This window comes from Paramormyrops kingsleyae, chromosome 8 (assembly GCF_048594095.1).
Source record: "Paramormyrops kingsleyae isolate MSU_618 chromosome 8, PKINGS_0.4, whole genome shotgun sequence".
Lineage (NCBI taxonomy): Eukaryota > Metazoa > Chordata > Actinopteri > Osteoglossiformes > Mormyridae > Paramormyrops > Paramormyrops kingsleyae.
Window position 1 is genome coordinate 7,335,383 of NC_132804.1, and position 16,355 is coordinate 7,351,737.

At 42.1% G+C, this 16,355-nt stretch overlaps 1 protein-coding gene across 1 annotated transcript; it reads left to right on the forward strand.

The window, feature by feature from the left end:
- The first annotated feature begins 9,349 nt into the window (after positions 1 to 9,349).
- On the forward strand, positions 9,350 to 16,064 carry LOC111858913 (uncharacterized). The gene is made up of 5 exons (XM_023841118.2): positions 9,350 to 9,810; positions 10,862 to 10,950; positions 12,588 to 12,678; positions 13,211 to 15,257; positions 15,424 to 16,064. The coding sequence occupies exons 1-5, from the start codon at positions 9,732 to 9,734 to the stop codon at positions 15,515 to 15,517; spliced, it is 2,400 nt and encodes a 799-aa protein (XP_023696886.2). The 5' UTR covers positions 9,350 to 9,731; the 3' UTR covers positions 15,518 to 16,064.
- Positions 16,065 to 16,355: the final 291 nt, after the last annotated feature.

A 16,355-nucleotide genomic window follows, 5' to 3' on the forward strand; every position in this document is an offset into this window, starting at 1 on the left:
CCAAAACAACAAGGGGTTTTATTTCAGGGAAGCAGAGAACACTAGCAGCAACACAAAAGCAGAATTTATTACGAAAACAAGCTACAAAAAAATAACCATAATGAAAACACAACTAGGGAGTAGGGCAACACAGAGAACAGAACCAGGACCAGGGTACATAGACCAAAGCACATGGCAACATTACATCATCACTGCAATGGCAGACTAATGCACAGAGTGAGGGAAGGCACTTAAGTACACAGACATCCATGGAAATCAAGGAACAGGTGTAACATAATCAATGAACCAATCAAGGAAGACACAGATCCATTTATTAGAAATGAGTGGACACAATAACCCTAAGAATTAACACACACTAAAGACTAAGAATCTACTGTAAGGACTAGGGGACACACCAGCAGGAGATACTAGAAACAAGAACACACGGAAATAATCACAATAATCCTTGAGAAACTCTACAATAAGAAAACACGAAATAAACACCAGAGGACAAAAATGCAAAAACACAGGTGAGACTGCCTCCTTGAACCCACGACACGTGGGAACAGAATCTGAGTCGCACACTCAGCCCACTGACCTATGCAGCAATGAAGGGAACAGGGAAAACACACTAGGGACTTAGGCATGCTGGGGCTGAAGGGCAGGAAATAGGGAAGAGGACAGGATGGCCAGTGACACCTGCTGGCCAAATGGGAAAGGGACACGGAGGGCAGGATCAGACGGCCGCTGACCCTGACATAAGACAATGTATATATAGAAATAGTTTAACCTTATATAATATACATAGTATAATAGTAGATACTTGAAATATGAAATATACATAACAAATGAAAAATGAAATAATTATATGTACATTACATGTATTTTGTAGAGTATACATTTATCTGTAATGTATGAAAACTATATACACTCACCTAAAGGATTATTAGGAACACCTGTCCAATTTCTCATTAATGCAATTATCTAATCAACCAATCACATGGCAGTTGCTTCAATGCATTTAGGGGTGTGGTCCTGGTCAAGACAATCTCCTGAACTCCAAACTGAATGTCAGAATGGGAAAGAAAGGTGATTTAAGCAATTTTGAGCGTGGCATGGTTGTTGGTGCCAGACGGGCCGGTCTGAGTATTTCACAATCTGCTCAGTTACTGGGATTTTCACGCACAACCATTTCTAGGGTTTACAAAGAATGGTGTGCAAAGGGAAAAACATCCAGTATGCAGCAGTCCTGTGGGCGAAAATGCCTTGTTGATGCTAGAGGTCAGAGGAGAATGGGCCGACTGATTCAAGCTGATAGAAGAGCAACTTTGACTGAAATAACCACTCGTTACAACCGAGGTATGCAGCAAAGCATTTGTGAAGCCACAACACGCACAACCTTGAGGCGGATGGGCTACAACAGCAGAAGACCTTGCTCTGGATGGGAGAACAGAACCACACAACAGAACATTGTTGTAAGGAACATCTGACCTTCATGGACAGATGATGAGTCTCGATTTCTGTTGAGACATTCAAATGGTAGAGTCAGAATTTGGTGTAAACAGAATGAGAACATGGATCCATCATGCCTTGTTACCACTGTGCAGGCTGGTGGTGGTGGTGTAATGGTGTGGGGGATGTTTTCTTGGCACACTTTAGGCCCCTTAGTGCCAATTGGGCATCGTTTAAATGCCACGGCCTACCTGAGCATTGTTTCTGACCATGTCCATCCCTTTATGACCACCATGTACCCATCCTCTGATGGCTACTTCCAGCAGGATAATGCACCATGTCACAAAGCTCGAATCATTTCAAATTGGTTTCTTGAACATGACAATGAGTTCACTGTACTAAAATGGCCCCCACAGTCACCAGATCTCAACCCAATAGAGCATCTTTGGGATGTGGTGGAACGGGAGCTTCGTGCCCTGGATGTGCATCCCACAAGTCTCCATCAACTGCAAGATGCTATCCCATCAATATGGGCCAACATTTCTAAAGAATGCTTTCAGCACCTTGTTGAATCAAAGCCACGTAGAATTAAGGCAGTTCTGAAGGCGAAAGGGGGTCAAACACCGTATTAGTATGGTGTTCCTAATAATCCTTTAGGTGAGTGTATATTAGAAATGCAGAGAGAACACAGAAGCAGCTCATGCCTGGATGCGTCTCTGGGAGGCGCTGTAGAGCTGTATGGCCTGGGGGACAAAAGACTTCCTCAGTCTGTCGGGCAGGACAGTGACCACAGTCAGCCACTAAGGAGACTCTTTCTGCCTGGAGACTACGCTGTGCTGCGGGTGACTCTTATTGTCCATGAAGGTCAGATGTTTGTTAAGGGTCCTTCTCTCTGCCACATATGTAACCGAGTCCAGCTCTGTGCCACCCACAGAGCCAGCTCCCCTCACCAGCCTGTCCAGTCGCTCGGCGTCTCGCTTACTTATACCGCATCCATCTACATACGTATGTAAACAATGTGCTACTGTGTGCTGCACGCGAGCACCCAGGGCACAGAAAAGTGTGAAGAAGCTTAATTTTCACTTCAACTGTGCCTTAAACCACATGGGAATATATCCACTTTACCAAGGGTGTAGGAGAGAATTTGGTATTGGGGGACATAACTTAATAATTTAAATGAAAAGGTCTATTTATTTGGGGGAATGGGTGGTGAGGCCAAATTAAATATTGGGGTATGCGCCCCCCCCGCCTCCCTGGTTCCTATGCCCCAGCGTTTCGCTCTAAGAATGTCTCACATTTCCTGCTGTGATGACGTAGTGTTCCTTACAACAATGTTCTGTTGTGTGGTTCTGTTCTCCCATCCAGAGCAAGGTTCACATTTGGGAGAGATTGTTCCCACACAGGCATTGTGTTAGAGTGAATATCAGAGAAATGTAATATTACTCTTAGAAATAGCATGTGGACATTTATGTGCAACATCAAGTGACATCATAGGGATAATCTGAATACCATCGTTTACACCATCACATCATGAATGTCATTTTTTTTTGGGGGAGGGGGTGTTTCCATTGCTATTGTATTTGTATTCCAAAAGTATTTATTGCAGGTCCATTCCTGGAACCGTCAGGGTCAGTTTCAGTAGACACATTAACCTGGGTCACTATGAGCTGACATTCACCTGATTGGTTGTGTGATCATTTTTTTTCGTATATAATTTATAATTAATTTAAACAATGGTCCCTGATGATACCGGGGGAGTTTCTAGCAATGAGAAAATCAGGGCTAAGTCAAGTTTCCTTTTTTTTTTTTGAACAAAGGTTGGCATTGGGGTTAGAGTACTCGGGGCTACAGCCCCAAGTGATCAGACCTGACGACACCAGTGGGTGATACCCAGCACAATGAAGTCCAAAATGAGAAGTGTTCAGTCACTTTAACATTTTACTTATACTTCACAAATAAATATCAAATGCTCTTCAGTTAAGGTAATGCATAGTTTTCAAGTTTTAAAAACTTGAAAGATGGATGGAAAAACTATATATTGTTAGCAGTGAAAAATATAACCTTCCCAGTTTAATGTAAATGACCCAGACATGGCTGCCGAATATAGTTGAAGACAAGTGGGATGACACCAAAGCAGGCCGCTGAACCTTCAGGTTTGGCTTCATTCCTGGCGAAAGGCCACTTCAGAGGGCAAAAAGGTTGACCTTTGATAGGTGCTGCCATCTGGTGGTGAAGTCTAAAATGTCATGTTATTGTAACGTCCATTACCTCAATCAAGAAAAAGGCCTTAGGTCAGTTTTTCCCAACCTTTTTTCTGCCACAGCACATTTTTCATAAGGCAAATATCCCAGGGCACACCATCAATTAACACATAGCACTTACCAATAATGCACATCAGGCTCTAAACCCCATGCAACCCTGAATAGGACGAGCGGTTACAGAAAATGGATGGATGGACATTGCACTTAACCTGTTAATCAGTTTAGGACCAAGTACGTTTTCTGAAATTTTCCTTTTCAAAAATGTGTCCACAAGCTTGTCTTTTTACCACAGTGCAGTTTGCAAATTGCCGAAAATAAGTACATATGTAGGTGTCAATTGTAGGGCGCTTAATTAAAGCCCAATTGTCAATTAAATGGAAAAAAAATGTCACTTATACACAAACCTTTTTCTTCATCTAAACCGTTTAAAGTAAATTCGTAAATAACTATAAATACACACTTTTATTTAGTTATTTAGTTTCTCTCACACCTGGCCAATTCAAACGACTGAAAAACACTGCCTTACGTTGTTAGCCTTGTGCAAGCAACCCGTTTGTGTGTGAATTCACAAGAGGTCAAGCAAATGGCTTCAAGAATAAGCTACCATGTGGAGGCTCATGGTACTGCTGCAAGGAGCCTCCCGTGCGATACGCGATCCCATGAAATGCCACTCTTAAGAAAAAAATCCCGTTGAAGTATGTGAAGAAGAAAAATGCTTAGAAAGGTAGTTCTGAGACCTAAAAAAATGCTATCCCCATATTATAACAGAGTTTAATATGTTTAATGGTTTTCCTATTTTTATATTTGTATTCTTAATGTTGTAAAGCGCTACATAAGTAAATGATTGATTGATTGATTGATTGTCTGGCAGCTGTACAGCTAAAACATCTCAAAAATTAATCCACATTTGATCTTTCTTAGAGACCATGTCATACAGGTTACCATGGAGCTCTGCATGGATTTTAGCCCCTCTTCTCTAAGCATGTTCCTCATATATGTATCAAATTCAACTATAGCTTTGGGAGAATACCTGCCGAAGCTATATTACCATGCGATCATATTCCTAGCCACATTACTTTTTTAAGTCCTATAACAAGAAAATCCAAAGCCAGGAATGAGTCAGGAACTAAGGAATGTCATCTTAAAACAACAGTTATTTAAGTACTTTGTGGTCATCATTGTTCAGATAACTCCTCAACACACCTTGGAGCCGGTCCTACGGTTGCTCCATCTAGGAGATCAGTGTCAAAGGCTGATGAACACAGAAGCAGGTCAACATTGATATAAAATAGTCCTGAAAGCCACACAGTATACATAATATTTATGATTCAATCAATAGTAATCTATTCAATTAATCAACTTTCCTCTTATTAAAGAAATATTATTTATGTGATTCTTCTGTATCAAGTCTGCATATAACTGTACACAACTGCTCAACTATTTGGTATGGAAATAGATTCATAGTCTACTCCAGCAAGTGGAAGGATGGATGGATGGATGGAGCTCCCTCATTATCACAGGAAGTTAGATTATCTGGCTTGTTTACTATTAGCATCAAGCTGCTATATGGACTTGATACACAACAATTTGTACTTCAAAAGGTGATAGAAATGGAGATAAGGATCATAAGCTCTGGTTTTCAGTGATGGTCATTGATCAGCAAGCTTTGTTCCCAAATTAGGTCAATAAAAAGTCTATGAACAACTGGTATGTCGAACATTCTCATTGAAGAGATACAGGGCTATCCAGGTTAGGGGTTAGAAATGTGTTTTCTTATTCAGCTTTTCAATTGTACAAACTGATTACCTGACAGTCACACTAGAATTCGATCAATTTCTACTATGATTTATTTTAGCCAGTTGAATCTGCGAAAGTCCCTTATTGTGGTGGAGGGGTTTGGGTGCCTCCATGATCCTAGGAGTTACGCTGTGGGGGTAATTGTCCCTGGTGGGGTCTCCCAAGGCCAATTGGTCCTAGGTGACCGTCCAGACTAAATAATCACAAAGGGCAAATATTTAAAGTCCAATGTTGGAAACTATTTCAACAGAATTGCTCTGGATCGAGTAATACAATGTAAACATTAAAAACAGAATAGCACAGCTAACAAGGACATTAATGTAATAATATAGAAAACTACTCCATTGGGCATAATAAAATTCTGTTCTGTTCCTGTCCCCCTATGTCACATGGTCCTTTGACCCATCCAAGCTTTCCACACTGCGATTACAATGCATACAGAAAGTCTTGGGTCATTTTGTTAATTCAGTAAAAATATTGCAAATTTATTGATTTTCTAACAATCATCACTTGTAAAAATATTTATATATACCACATTCGAAACAACCAGTAGTTTTAAGTAAAACATTAATTTCAGGTAGTAATAAATTGAAACCCAAATTATAGTTCTAAAAGAGCTGTTCTCATTTAAAGAGTTCATTGACAAGCACCATTGGCTGCTTTTCAATTAGTGACACCTTTGCAATAACATAAAACAGCAGACATTTGTGTTTAGTGTCTCTTTGGGAGCCAATGACCACAACTGCGACAAATAGCCAAATGGATTAAAAAAAAACAACTAAATGAGTCAGTCGAAAAATTATGAGACTTCATAACAAAAATGTCTGAAGATATGTGCAGATATGTCAAAGATTGCATGTCAATGGACTTTTGTTATGAAACCATTCAAATTTGCTGCATTTTTACACAATTAAGGAAGCATCCCAAGACTTCCTGTGAGCACTGTATATCATTTAACGCTACATCATTTCGGTGTTTTCAGAAGGGTTTTAAGACCTTGTTCAACAGAGGAAGGTGTTTTATTTTCCATTCGATAAAAAATTTAACATCTATCTTCAAAGCTTAATATGTCATTCATTTCTTATGAGTGTGCATGCTTTGTACTAGGAAGGCCACAGTTACTGACTGGCATTGTAACCAACCAAAACATTTCCTCATCTTGAAATTCCCTGATTTCTCATACGGTAGCAAGTCTTGCAAGCCACTGCCACAGCCCAGCACAGGAACAGGATAAACTGGTCTGGTCTTCACCAAGCAGAATATTACTGGAGGTGTACAGACAACTGCTTTCAGCCTGGGCCACACCAAGTAAGAAAGCTGAGGGGTGTATACAGGCAATGCTACTAGCATGAACTGTAGCGAGTGTAATGGTATAATGCGAGTAGAGGGTATAAAGGCAGGAAATCGATTTGGACTGTACCAATCAGATCAAGGGAAAGGGGGTGTGCACCTTACCTAACTGAGCTGCAGGACTTACCCATCTTTGGATACAGCACCTTTGCACACTGACCTGCAGGTCTTACCTGTTTTTAGTCACCTTTACCTTCTTTGTGGGCACAGTAATAAATGGCATCACTTTTTATTTCATATGTCTTTGGTCTGAGCAGGACCCTGAGGGCTCATAAGCAAATTAAAGGCAAAGATTACAGATGCGGATTGTTTACATGGGACCTGCTTCCTTATGTGATTTGTGTCCTTCTGTTGTTGTCAGTTCCTTTCCTGGACATTATTGTTCAACACTGCAGCAGAATGATATTCAGTGAGGTCCGATGCAGACATTGGATAAGTCTGGTGATGAGATGTTCTTCAAAAATGTATAAGGAGCAGTATTTGTCAAAGGCTAGGCTTACAGTTATCATAAGCCACTCACACGTGTTTGCTTAGTTTTTCCACAACCAATCAGACTTGGAGAGTTTGTTTATAGAGATATTTAGCTAATTTCCCCAACCAATAGTTTTACCCATAGCAACTTTAAATCTTTTATAGTACCCAGCTGACAGCAGGACACGTTACAGAACCTGATCTGGCGACTTCCTATCTCACATTCCATGTCCTTAAACAGCATGCTGGGGACCTTTGACACCCAAATGCTAGCCCATTTGTGGCTTTCGCTCTGCGACTTTGAGAAACGGCAGCACCTCTGGAGCTATTAACTTTGGAGCATTCAGAAATACTTTTTATCTCAGTTGAATGAGTAATAAATGTCTCAGTATGTAACACCGTAGCTGCATATCCTGTGCTTTTGTTCAAAAAACATAAAGTAAGGTGAACTGGTGTCTCTAGATTGTTCAGAGTTTGTGAGTATGTGCCCTATTATGGGCTGGTATTCTATCCAGGGCGTCCTCTACCTCTGCCTGATGCTTCCAATAGACTCCTGGCCCAATACGAGCTTGTACTCAATATTGGTTATTTCTTTAAGGTAAGCCTGAAATCTTCACCCAGAGCAAACTATGTGCAAGTGGAAAGTACTGTAACAACCAGAGTTGTACAGTAGTGAGAGACCTAACCAGCTTAATCTATGACCTTTGCCCATGGTTCACGGTACAATGAACACCAAAGGAGAAGAACATGAACAAGCATTTTATTTAAGACCCAACTGCAAAACATCATGCTTTTGTGGTGTTAAGCACTGTAGCTCATTGCCTCTTTTGGGAACTGGCAATGTAAGAATTAATGTTTGTCCATTTGTGACATTTGCTTAGTTCAATCTATTGTCAGTGTTCTAGCAATGTGTTATTAACTTAATATAATGTGGAATAATTTTTTTGAATAACATTCCATCTGTTTGATATGTATTAGATTATTACTGATCACAATAATCAAATATCCATAACAGGTAATTAACAGGATCTCATAAGTGTGCAAACTAATAAGATTATCATGTCAATTCTCCTTTTCTTTTTCTTAATAAAAACCATTGTTTTTATTAAGATGTCCAAGCTAGTTTATAATAGCTTAAATTAGTGTCCTCTTGCTAAAATTCCATCAAATGTGAAGTATGGCACTATGCTCATTATTGATGTTGGCACTTCATGTATATCACTTGTCTTGTATATAATATGTACATGGCTTGTATATTGTATATTCTCTGTAATTATATGTTCAATGTTTGTCTAACTTGAAAGACACCATCTGCCGGAACCAAATTCCTTGTGTGAATTAATGTAAATCTGATTTTGATTCACGTATAACTAAAGTAAGATATATTTAGAACTTTCATAGAAAGCAGGATATATTAATGCTAGCTAGTACTGATATTACATGTATACATATGTACTTATGTAAACTGTTGTATTTTGCTCACCAAGCATTTTTAAGTTTAATTTTTAGGCTTTTTAAAAATATAATCAGCAACTCTTGCCACACAACTGATGCTCATGTCTGCTACACCAAGGCACGTGGAGGAAAATCACATCCATGCAAATAGTGTTGGTGCAAGCCAAGGGCGTGGGCATATTCTCGGTATTGGTAGGGACCAAATCAGCTCCGAACCCCCGCCCCTCTAAACACACATGGTACTCCCAGAAATATAGGTAGGAACATGTCCCTACGGTCCATACCCAGATCTACGCCCTTGGAGCGACCGGACCGACATTACCGGTTTCCCAAATGGAGACTGGTTACCATGGTGACGTTTGTTGCTCTACAAACGGCAAGTCTCCTCCAACTTTTTCCTACCGTCATGCCTGTACTCTGCAGGCTCATGGCTTTATTTTAAAAATCATGAATGTATATATAGTCTACATTTGATCTGTTGAACACATAAGTGCTCTTGGATCCGTGGTGCGTTTATTAATGGAGACGTCCTATTGCTAAATAATGAATCAATAGGAACGCAGCCAAAAAAAAAAAATCTTTTTTTTTTTCCCTTGGTTTAAGTCATTGTTTAAGTCCATGCTGGAATGCGCTCGCTGCGACGGACACCATGACTAATAAAGTTCTTAAGATGTGACGTTCGAGGCTCACGAAGCACAAAGGGAAGCGCCTCCATAGAGGGGCGGAGGTGCGCCGCGGCCGCAGAGTTTGTTTACCTCACCTGCCGAAGTGCGACAGGGAGGGGACGGAGGAGGTGGCCATTTTATCAACCTTTTCCTGGACAAAGTTAAGAAGCCAAGGCAGATCATATACAGTACCTGCCTGCGGTCTACAAGTTGGCAACTTTGGTCTCTGCTTTTACATCGGAGCATCCTCAACATGGTGGCGTAATAGCATAACTATTCGCCCGGAATAAAAAAGTTCACAATGAAGAAAGGACATCTTAATTTTCTGGGTAAGAAGAACCAGTCACTCTTCGACTCCAAAATTACAGCTAAGGAGACAGGTGAGTGTGATCATTGACAAGCTGACAGCTTGACATTTTTTATTATTGATTATCAGTAATAAAACGGTGATTTGTAAAGAGAATACAGAGTATTTTTTCTTATTTTATAACCGAAAGGGAATGTCCTGTGACAAGGACACTTGAACTTTGTACTTGAAGGACTTATCAATGCGGTGTCAAATTACTACTAATGTTATTACAGTATATTGGCCGATGAAATCCAGCAAATTTAGTTGTATGGACTGGAAAAAAAACAATGATTTCAGTATTAAAATAATACTAGGAGCCTATAACAGAAATGCAGTTAATGACGGGTTCAAATGCAGTAAATACAGTATCACGAACTTAATGCTGGAAATCGCGTTACGTTTTTAAGTAGCACCGTAGTATTTTGCGGACAGGTAATTCACGGTAAAGACTCAGTTTTTGAGCAGGACGTTGTGCAACCTTAATGTGATCAGAAATACGCAGCTTGTTGACGTGTCCCAGGGAGCGATGTAATTATAGTGTCGAAGGAAGTGTGGGAAGGTATAGCGAGGTCACCGGGGTTCCCCACCTTTCCTTTGGCAGTAATTCACAGCGCTGCCATTCATGGAGACAGTTTAAAATCTGCGGTGATTGGTTTTCCTATGAAAACATGCGATCACATAGTCTTAAAGGTATAAAATTTGTAAAATATTACTAAATCTGTTGCCTTGTACCGAGGTGACTATTTTAATAAGAGCATTAAACATAATTACTCTTTTATTTTTTTTGAAGGTAAAATACAAAAGAAAGGATTAATTAGGGCAAACCGGTATCACCTGCATGAAACAACGTGTTGATGATGACGATAATGATGATGATGGTGATGATGAATGTTGTATTGGTTATTGAATGCTATAGCCAAATTTATGTAAATTGTGATTTAAAAAGAAACAAAAATCATATCTATAGCTCAATCATATCTTTGATTACAATTCATATTGTGTGTAGTGTGTATTGGACCCCAAAATGCAGTGGAGGGCTATATGCTAACTGGTGTTTTTTTTTTTCTCGCTCTCCCCATTAGAAAATGTTTATTTTTCGTTGGACACCTCATCAGTCCCTGAATCAGGCACAGCAAAAGTGCGAGCCAGACCAAGAGTGAAACACTACGCTGTAAGTCTATATACACAGGCTATAATGTGACTGGTTATTCTACCTGCCAACAATTTTGGTTCCATTCTTTTAAATTAATGTTCCACAAAAAATCCATCGCAACATTGTAGTCAATGAAAAGCTTATTAATGCAGGAGTTCTTCCTGAAATCAATGAGATGTGAGTTTCCTGTTGTGTGACATTGGGAAAGTCCGATCTGCAGCTGCCATTGGTTCTTTGCAGCTACATACTCTTAGACATTTGTGGAAACATGCAAACTTGCTTTTAAATCGCCATGATGATTCCAGGTTTGGTGGGATAGGGGCAGTTGTAGACTGGTGGGGGAGAAACCTCGGTGACTGGTATTGACGAGTGAGGCCAACCGGTGAGGGAACTGAGAGGTCCATCGTGTGTTCCGGTTGGATTGTAATGTTTCCATATTAGAGCAGGTGCTTGTAAAATGTGACATGATGCAGTTCTGCAGCTCTCATGCTTTGATGTGTATAACTTCTACACTGGCCACCATGCACTCTGTTGACGCAATGTTAGAGTTGGGTTAGTTAGAGTCACTGGGCTGTCAACAGCCCAAAAAGGAAAAAGGAAATCATGTGCACTTGACCTAGATGGTGGTTGTACAGTCCAGGTGCTTGGGTACTTATGATGCCTAAACAGGTGACCAGCGTTGTGGGCTGATCAGAGCTGTGGCCTGTACTACAAAGTGGGGTAACCTGTCAGATTTAAGGTAGTCTGGGCAAAATGTAAGTGAACGAATATGAAGTCCATTTAAACTGTGGTACCTTAAATCCGACAAGTTAGCCCGATAAGCCAGTAACCCCGCTTCGTAGTACAGGCCACAGAACCCTGAGAGTGAGGCTCGAATCCCATTGTGCCCATAACATTTCCTGGCATTTCCCGTACGTTTAGCATGGTTGAAATGTTCTGATCAGGTTTTGGGGTATATGGTTCTGGAAAAGACACCAAGGCATTCCCAGATCCCTGAGGAGGGGGAGGGGTGACACCAAACGCATTCATGCACGCCAACACGCAATCCCTTTGTTCCCATAGACACGAGTGCAAGTACACACAAACAAATCCTCCCCATGTACTGACATTCCAGGGCTTCCCCACCTTGGCCGTTTTGGGCAGAGGTGTGGGTGGAGCCTGCGAGTCAGACTTATGGCAGGTCACTGGGGATGAGCTTTGTGTTGCCTGGGAAACCGTCCCGGTGTGGAGACTGCTGTGTGAATCAGCCAAGGGCGTTGGCTATAGACTGTCAGGCTGCCCTGAGAAATCCTGCGTAAAGTGTGAGCTAATTTGGCAAGAATGATCTCACAGCAGCACGTCACTTTTTCCATTTTTTTTCTAAATTAGACTTTATATCTACTATGAAATAGAATAAATTGGTAGCACATAGAGCCAGTAATCCCCCTCTCCTCATTGTTTACTTCATAACATTTGTGCTTCTGATTGCTTGCTCATGATACACAGAACCGTGCAGTAGTTGCATGATCCAGAAGTGCTGCTGTCACTAACCCCTTGTGGGAAATCCGCCTGTTCATTTATTAACTCAGCCTCAGGCACAGCTGTTTAATTATTACCCAGGCCTCTTGCACAGGGTTGGGCCACCAAGCTGACTGACCTACTCTTCTGTTCCCCAGTCTTCCTCTGACCTCCTGCAAGGCTTGGCTGTCCCAACACCCAAGGTGCCCATCTTGCCACCCGTCAATGGCCTACAGACATTTGGGGAAGGTAAAGCCCCCTCCCATTCAGAATTACCTGGTGTTGCCAATGCGTTACATTTTATCAGCTGTAACTTCAAAGTGCAGTTTTCTCCAGAGAGACCTCAGGTGGTCTGTGCAATATAAAAATTCTGCCATCTACTGATTTTGGTATTGCCTTCACTAACTGACCCTTGAAATCACTGAAAGCCTGGAGTTCTTGTTATAAGGCATTAACCGACCCACTTAAATCAAATCAATGTTGTTAAAAGTACTTGTCTGATTTGGCAGAATTGGCACAACATTTGCCTACTTTCTCCACCAAATAAAAAGAAGGTGTTGTTTTTTTAGAAATGGACTTTAGAACATTGCATAAGCTGAAAGTGGTTTTGGCTTCACATCCTTGCCTTGGGTTTCTCAACATTGACTGACCTGCCTGACACCAATGAACAAAAAATCCTCCACTAATAAAGCATGTTTCACTCGGCTTGTTGTTTAAGAGAACTTCCAGTTCCTGTCAATCATCCCTCTTATGTTTGCTTGTACCTGTTTGTTCCTCACAGTGAACAGACAGAAATTTGGAAGCAGATTCTCTCTGGCTGTGCCTGACCCAGTGGAAGGAGAGATCTTCATTCCGCCGCCACCCTCTGTGGCTCCTCCACCACCCCCCCCACAGTCCATCCCACCTCCACCAGAGTTTTCACTCAACCCAACCCCCCCTTCTAAGTCGCTCCAGCTGGCTTCCATACAGCCCCCACCCTTGCCTCCCCCAAAGCCCCCGGTCCAAATCACCATGAAAGATGAAGACCTGGCTTCTCTCAGACCACCATCAATGCCAGCTCCCAAGGCTCCCTCCAGCTCACCTGGTTTCAGCCTCTCAGGGCCTAGGCTGTCCAATCCACCAAATGACCTGGAGGTACCAGAGCATCCTAAATTTGCTCCTCCACAACCCCCAACGTACTCCGTAGAGCAACTTCAGATGATCAATCTCAGGACTCCGAAAGTTCCACCTCCAAAGCCAACGAGGTTCTCCTCCATGCCCAGTCAGGATGGACTGCCTTCATTTATGGCACCGCCTCCTCCATCCCCTGCACCAACACCATCCAGCTTCAACCCACAGAACATGGCAAAGGTCAACAGTTCACCCAAATCTACCCTGCTCAATAGGCAGATGAGCCGTGAAAGAAAAGCTCAATCTATGGTTATTCTACAAGATATTACTGATGGTATACCTTTGCAGCAAGAAGTAAAGCATCCAAAGGATGTTCCGACAAAGTCAGCTGTACCTCCGTCGAAGCCAGCTCGAAGGAACAGCTCTGGAACCCAGCTGGAGAATGATATTAAGAACTACAGTTCGCAAGCAACTCTTCCTAGTCAGGCCAAGATTAATGCATTAAGCTCCAAATCCATGGAAACAACGGAAAACCATAACCCACTCACACCTCCTTCCCCAAAAGCTTCTCCCAAGCTACAAAGGACTAGTTTAACCTTGCCAAATGTAGAATCAAGTTATGTGAAGCCAGCTTTGTCTTCAGAGAGAGGCAGTAAGCATGGCCCTTATAGCCATATGCCTCAAAACAATATGTCCAGTAGAGGTAGTGTGTCACCAATGGCTCTTCTGATGGCTGCCAAAGAGCGAGAAAAGCAAAGGACATCCCTGACCAGGGGGAACAGCTCCAGTGAACCATCCACACCAGTGAATATGCTCCCCAGTGAGTCCAGGCCTAATTCTTTCACAGTTGTCCCTAGGTTCACTTCATCTTCAGGTCTGACAGATCGAGAAAACTCAGACCAGGGTCTCCTTCCTGGTGACCAAAACTCAAGTTCGAAAAAACAAATGACTGCTCAGCCTCATACGACCCCCCCACACTTAAAATTACCAGACAAGAAAACAACTCCTAGCGTACCTTTCCCCAGCTGCATCAGGGATGAGGAAAGTGGTGAAGATTTATGTGCAGCCTTCATCCCTCCTCCTCCAGAATTTGCCAATGAAGATGATGAGGAACAGGGGGGCGACCTGGTCCATGTTGAAGAACCTTCAAAGCCGATCCAGTCTGACACTTCAACAGGGATAACCAGCCATCTGGCCCCGACGTCTTCAGTTATCTTAGACCACCATAACAATGGTCCCGTCCTGAACCTTAACCCTTCATCCCAAAAGATCAGCCAACCTCCTCCAACACCACCACCTCTCCCAGTGTCATTCAGCAAAGGGCCTCCCCCTCCCCCAAAGCCAAAACCAGGAAAAGGACCAAAGCCCCCAAGCTCCCCTGTTGCAAAATCCAATGTTTTGACCAAACCTCCACCTCAAGTTTCCCTGAAGACGGGCTCTGCTCCCCTCTCCACAAGCCAGGCCACTCTCCTAAGCATCCTACAGAAAAAGATGCTGGAAATGGACCTGAAGCATGTGCTCCCTCAGTCGGACAATAACAACGAGGACTGGGGAACACATCTGTCCGACGAGGAGGGTGGGGTTCCCTTGTCACCGAAGCAGACCCCTGCCATAAGCCCTCAAGCCCCGCCTCCGAAGACCCAGAGCCTGGATTTGGGAGAGTTGGAAAGCCAAGTGGCTAAGAGAGCTTTAACTGCATCTACAAAACCTACCTCCAGGTACCACACCCTCTACCCTTACTGCAACCCTATTACCAGTATTGCTCCCATCGCAGGGGCATCAAACTAATTTCCGAGCAGTCGACGTGTTAGCAGGATTTCAGCCAGTCGCAGGTACTTTGTCTTCTGTTAAAAAATCACAATGCTTCTGTCCTGTTTTTTCCAGTGACGGGCCACAGTCGAAGCATCCTGCTGGCATGACCTTTGCCGTGCGACCTGGAAGCAAACAGCCCATCACACTGATCAGCAAAAACAATTAACTCTGAGACGACGTAGGATCATTCTGGACAGGAGCCTTTGCTCATATCATCTGCACTCCTGCTCTAAGAAACGATATTTGTTATCCACGCAAGACTTTGATTATAAGGTCACTGTAAATAATTCCATAAGTCTAAACAGTTAGCTGTATGTTTCTGTACATAAAACTGGAGTTGCAAGGGAATGGTTTCCATTGCAGGTACAAACTATATATTTATGCATGACCTATAAGCTGTTAAATGTAAGCTTTTTTGTGTGGAAATGGCTGTATTGCCATTGGCTGTCTATACCTACAAATCAGAAAAAGGCTACAGACCAGGTCAAATACTGCTATACTATAACTGGAATACATCTGATGCTCAGCATATGAGATTCAGTCTGGGAAGAGCAGTTACTACACGCAGCTTTTGGAAATGGACTTTATGCACTACAGTGGAGTATTTTTTTGGGGACACTGACAAGTTTAAACGAAACACAATGAACCAGCATGAAGTCATTGTCATGTGCTTATCTTTAAGAACATGTGAACTCATAAAAATGCTTAAGGACTATCAGATTACGTTCTATCTCTAGGTGGGGTGTTGCAAAATACTCTTCTTAAAAGTATGTCACTGGCATTGTGCATTACTGACTAACACCAGCATTTACGTAGAAAAGGGACGTTGGAGGCCTCTCCTTGCAGTGGAATCAGGGCTAAAAACTGAAATGACTCAATGAAATGACACTTATCAGTGTGTCCTGCAAAAGGAAGTCAGTCAAAACTATTCAAAAGCAATATCAGTTCTAAACTAGAAATTCCAGTGCTAGTGACCCAACACATCAGGGGAAAAAAAAACTACA

What these genes read in the sequence shown, in the direction of transcription:
- LOC111858913 (XM_023841118.2), top strand. Translation starts at nt 9,732, where the DNA reads ATGAAGAAAGGACATCTTAATTTTCTGGGTAAGAAGAACCAGTCACTC. An exon ending in AATTACAGCTAAGGAGACAG is followed by an intron (nt 9,811 to 10,861) that starts GTGAGTGTGATC and finishes TCTCCCCATTAG; the next exon opens with AAAATGTTTATTTTTCGTTG. An exon ending in CCTACAGACATTTGGGGAAG is followed by an intron (nt 12,679 to 13,210) that starts GTAAAGCCCCCT and finishes TGTTCCTCACAG; the next exon opens with TGAACAGACAGAAATTTGGA.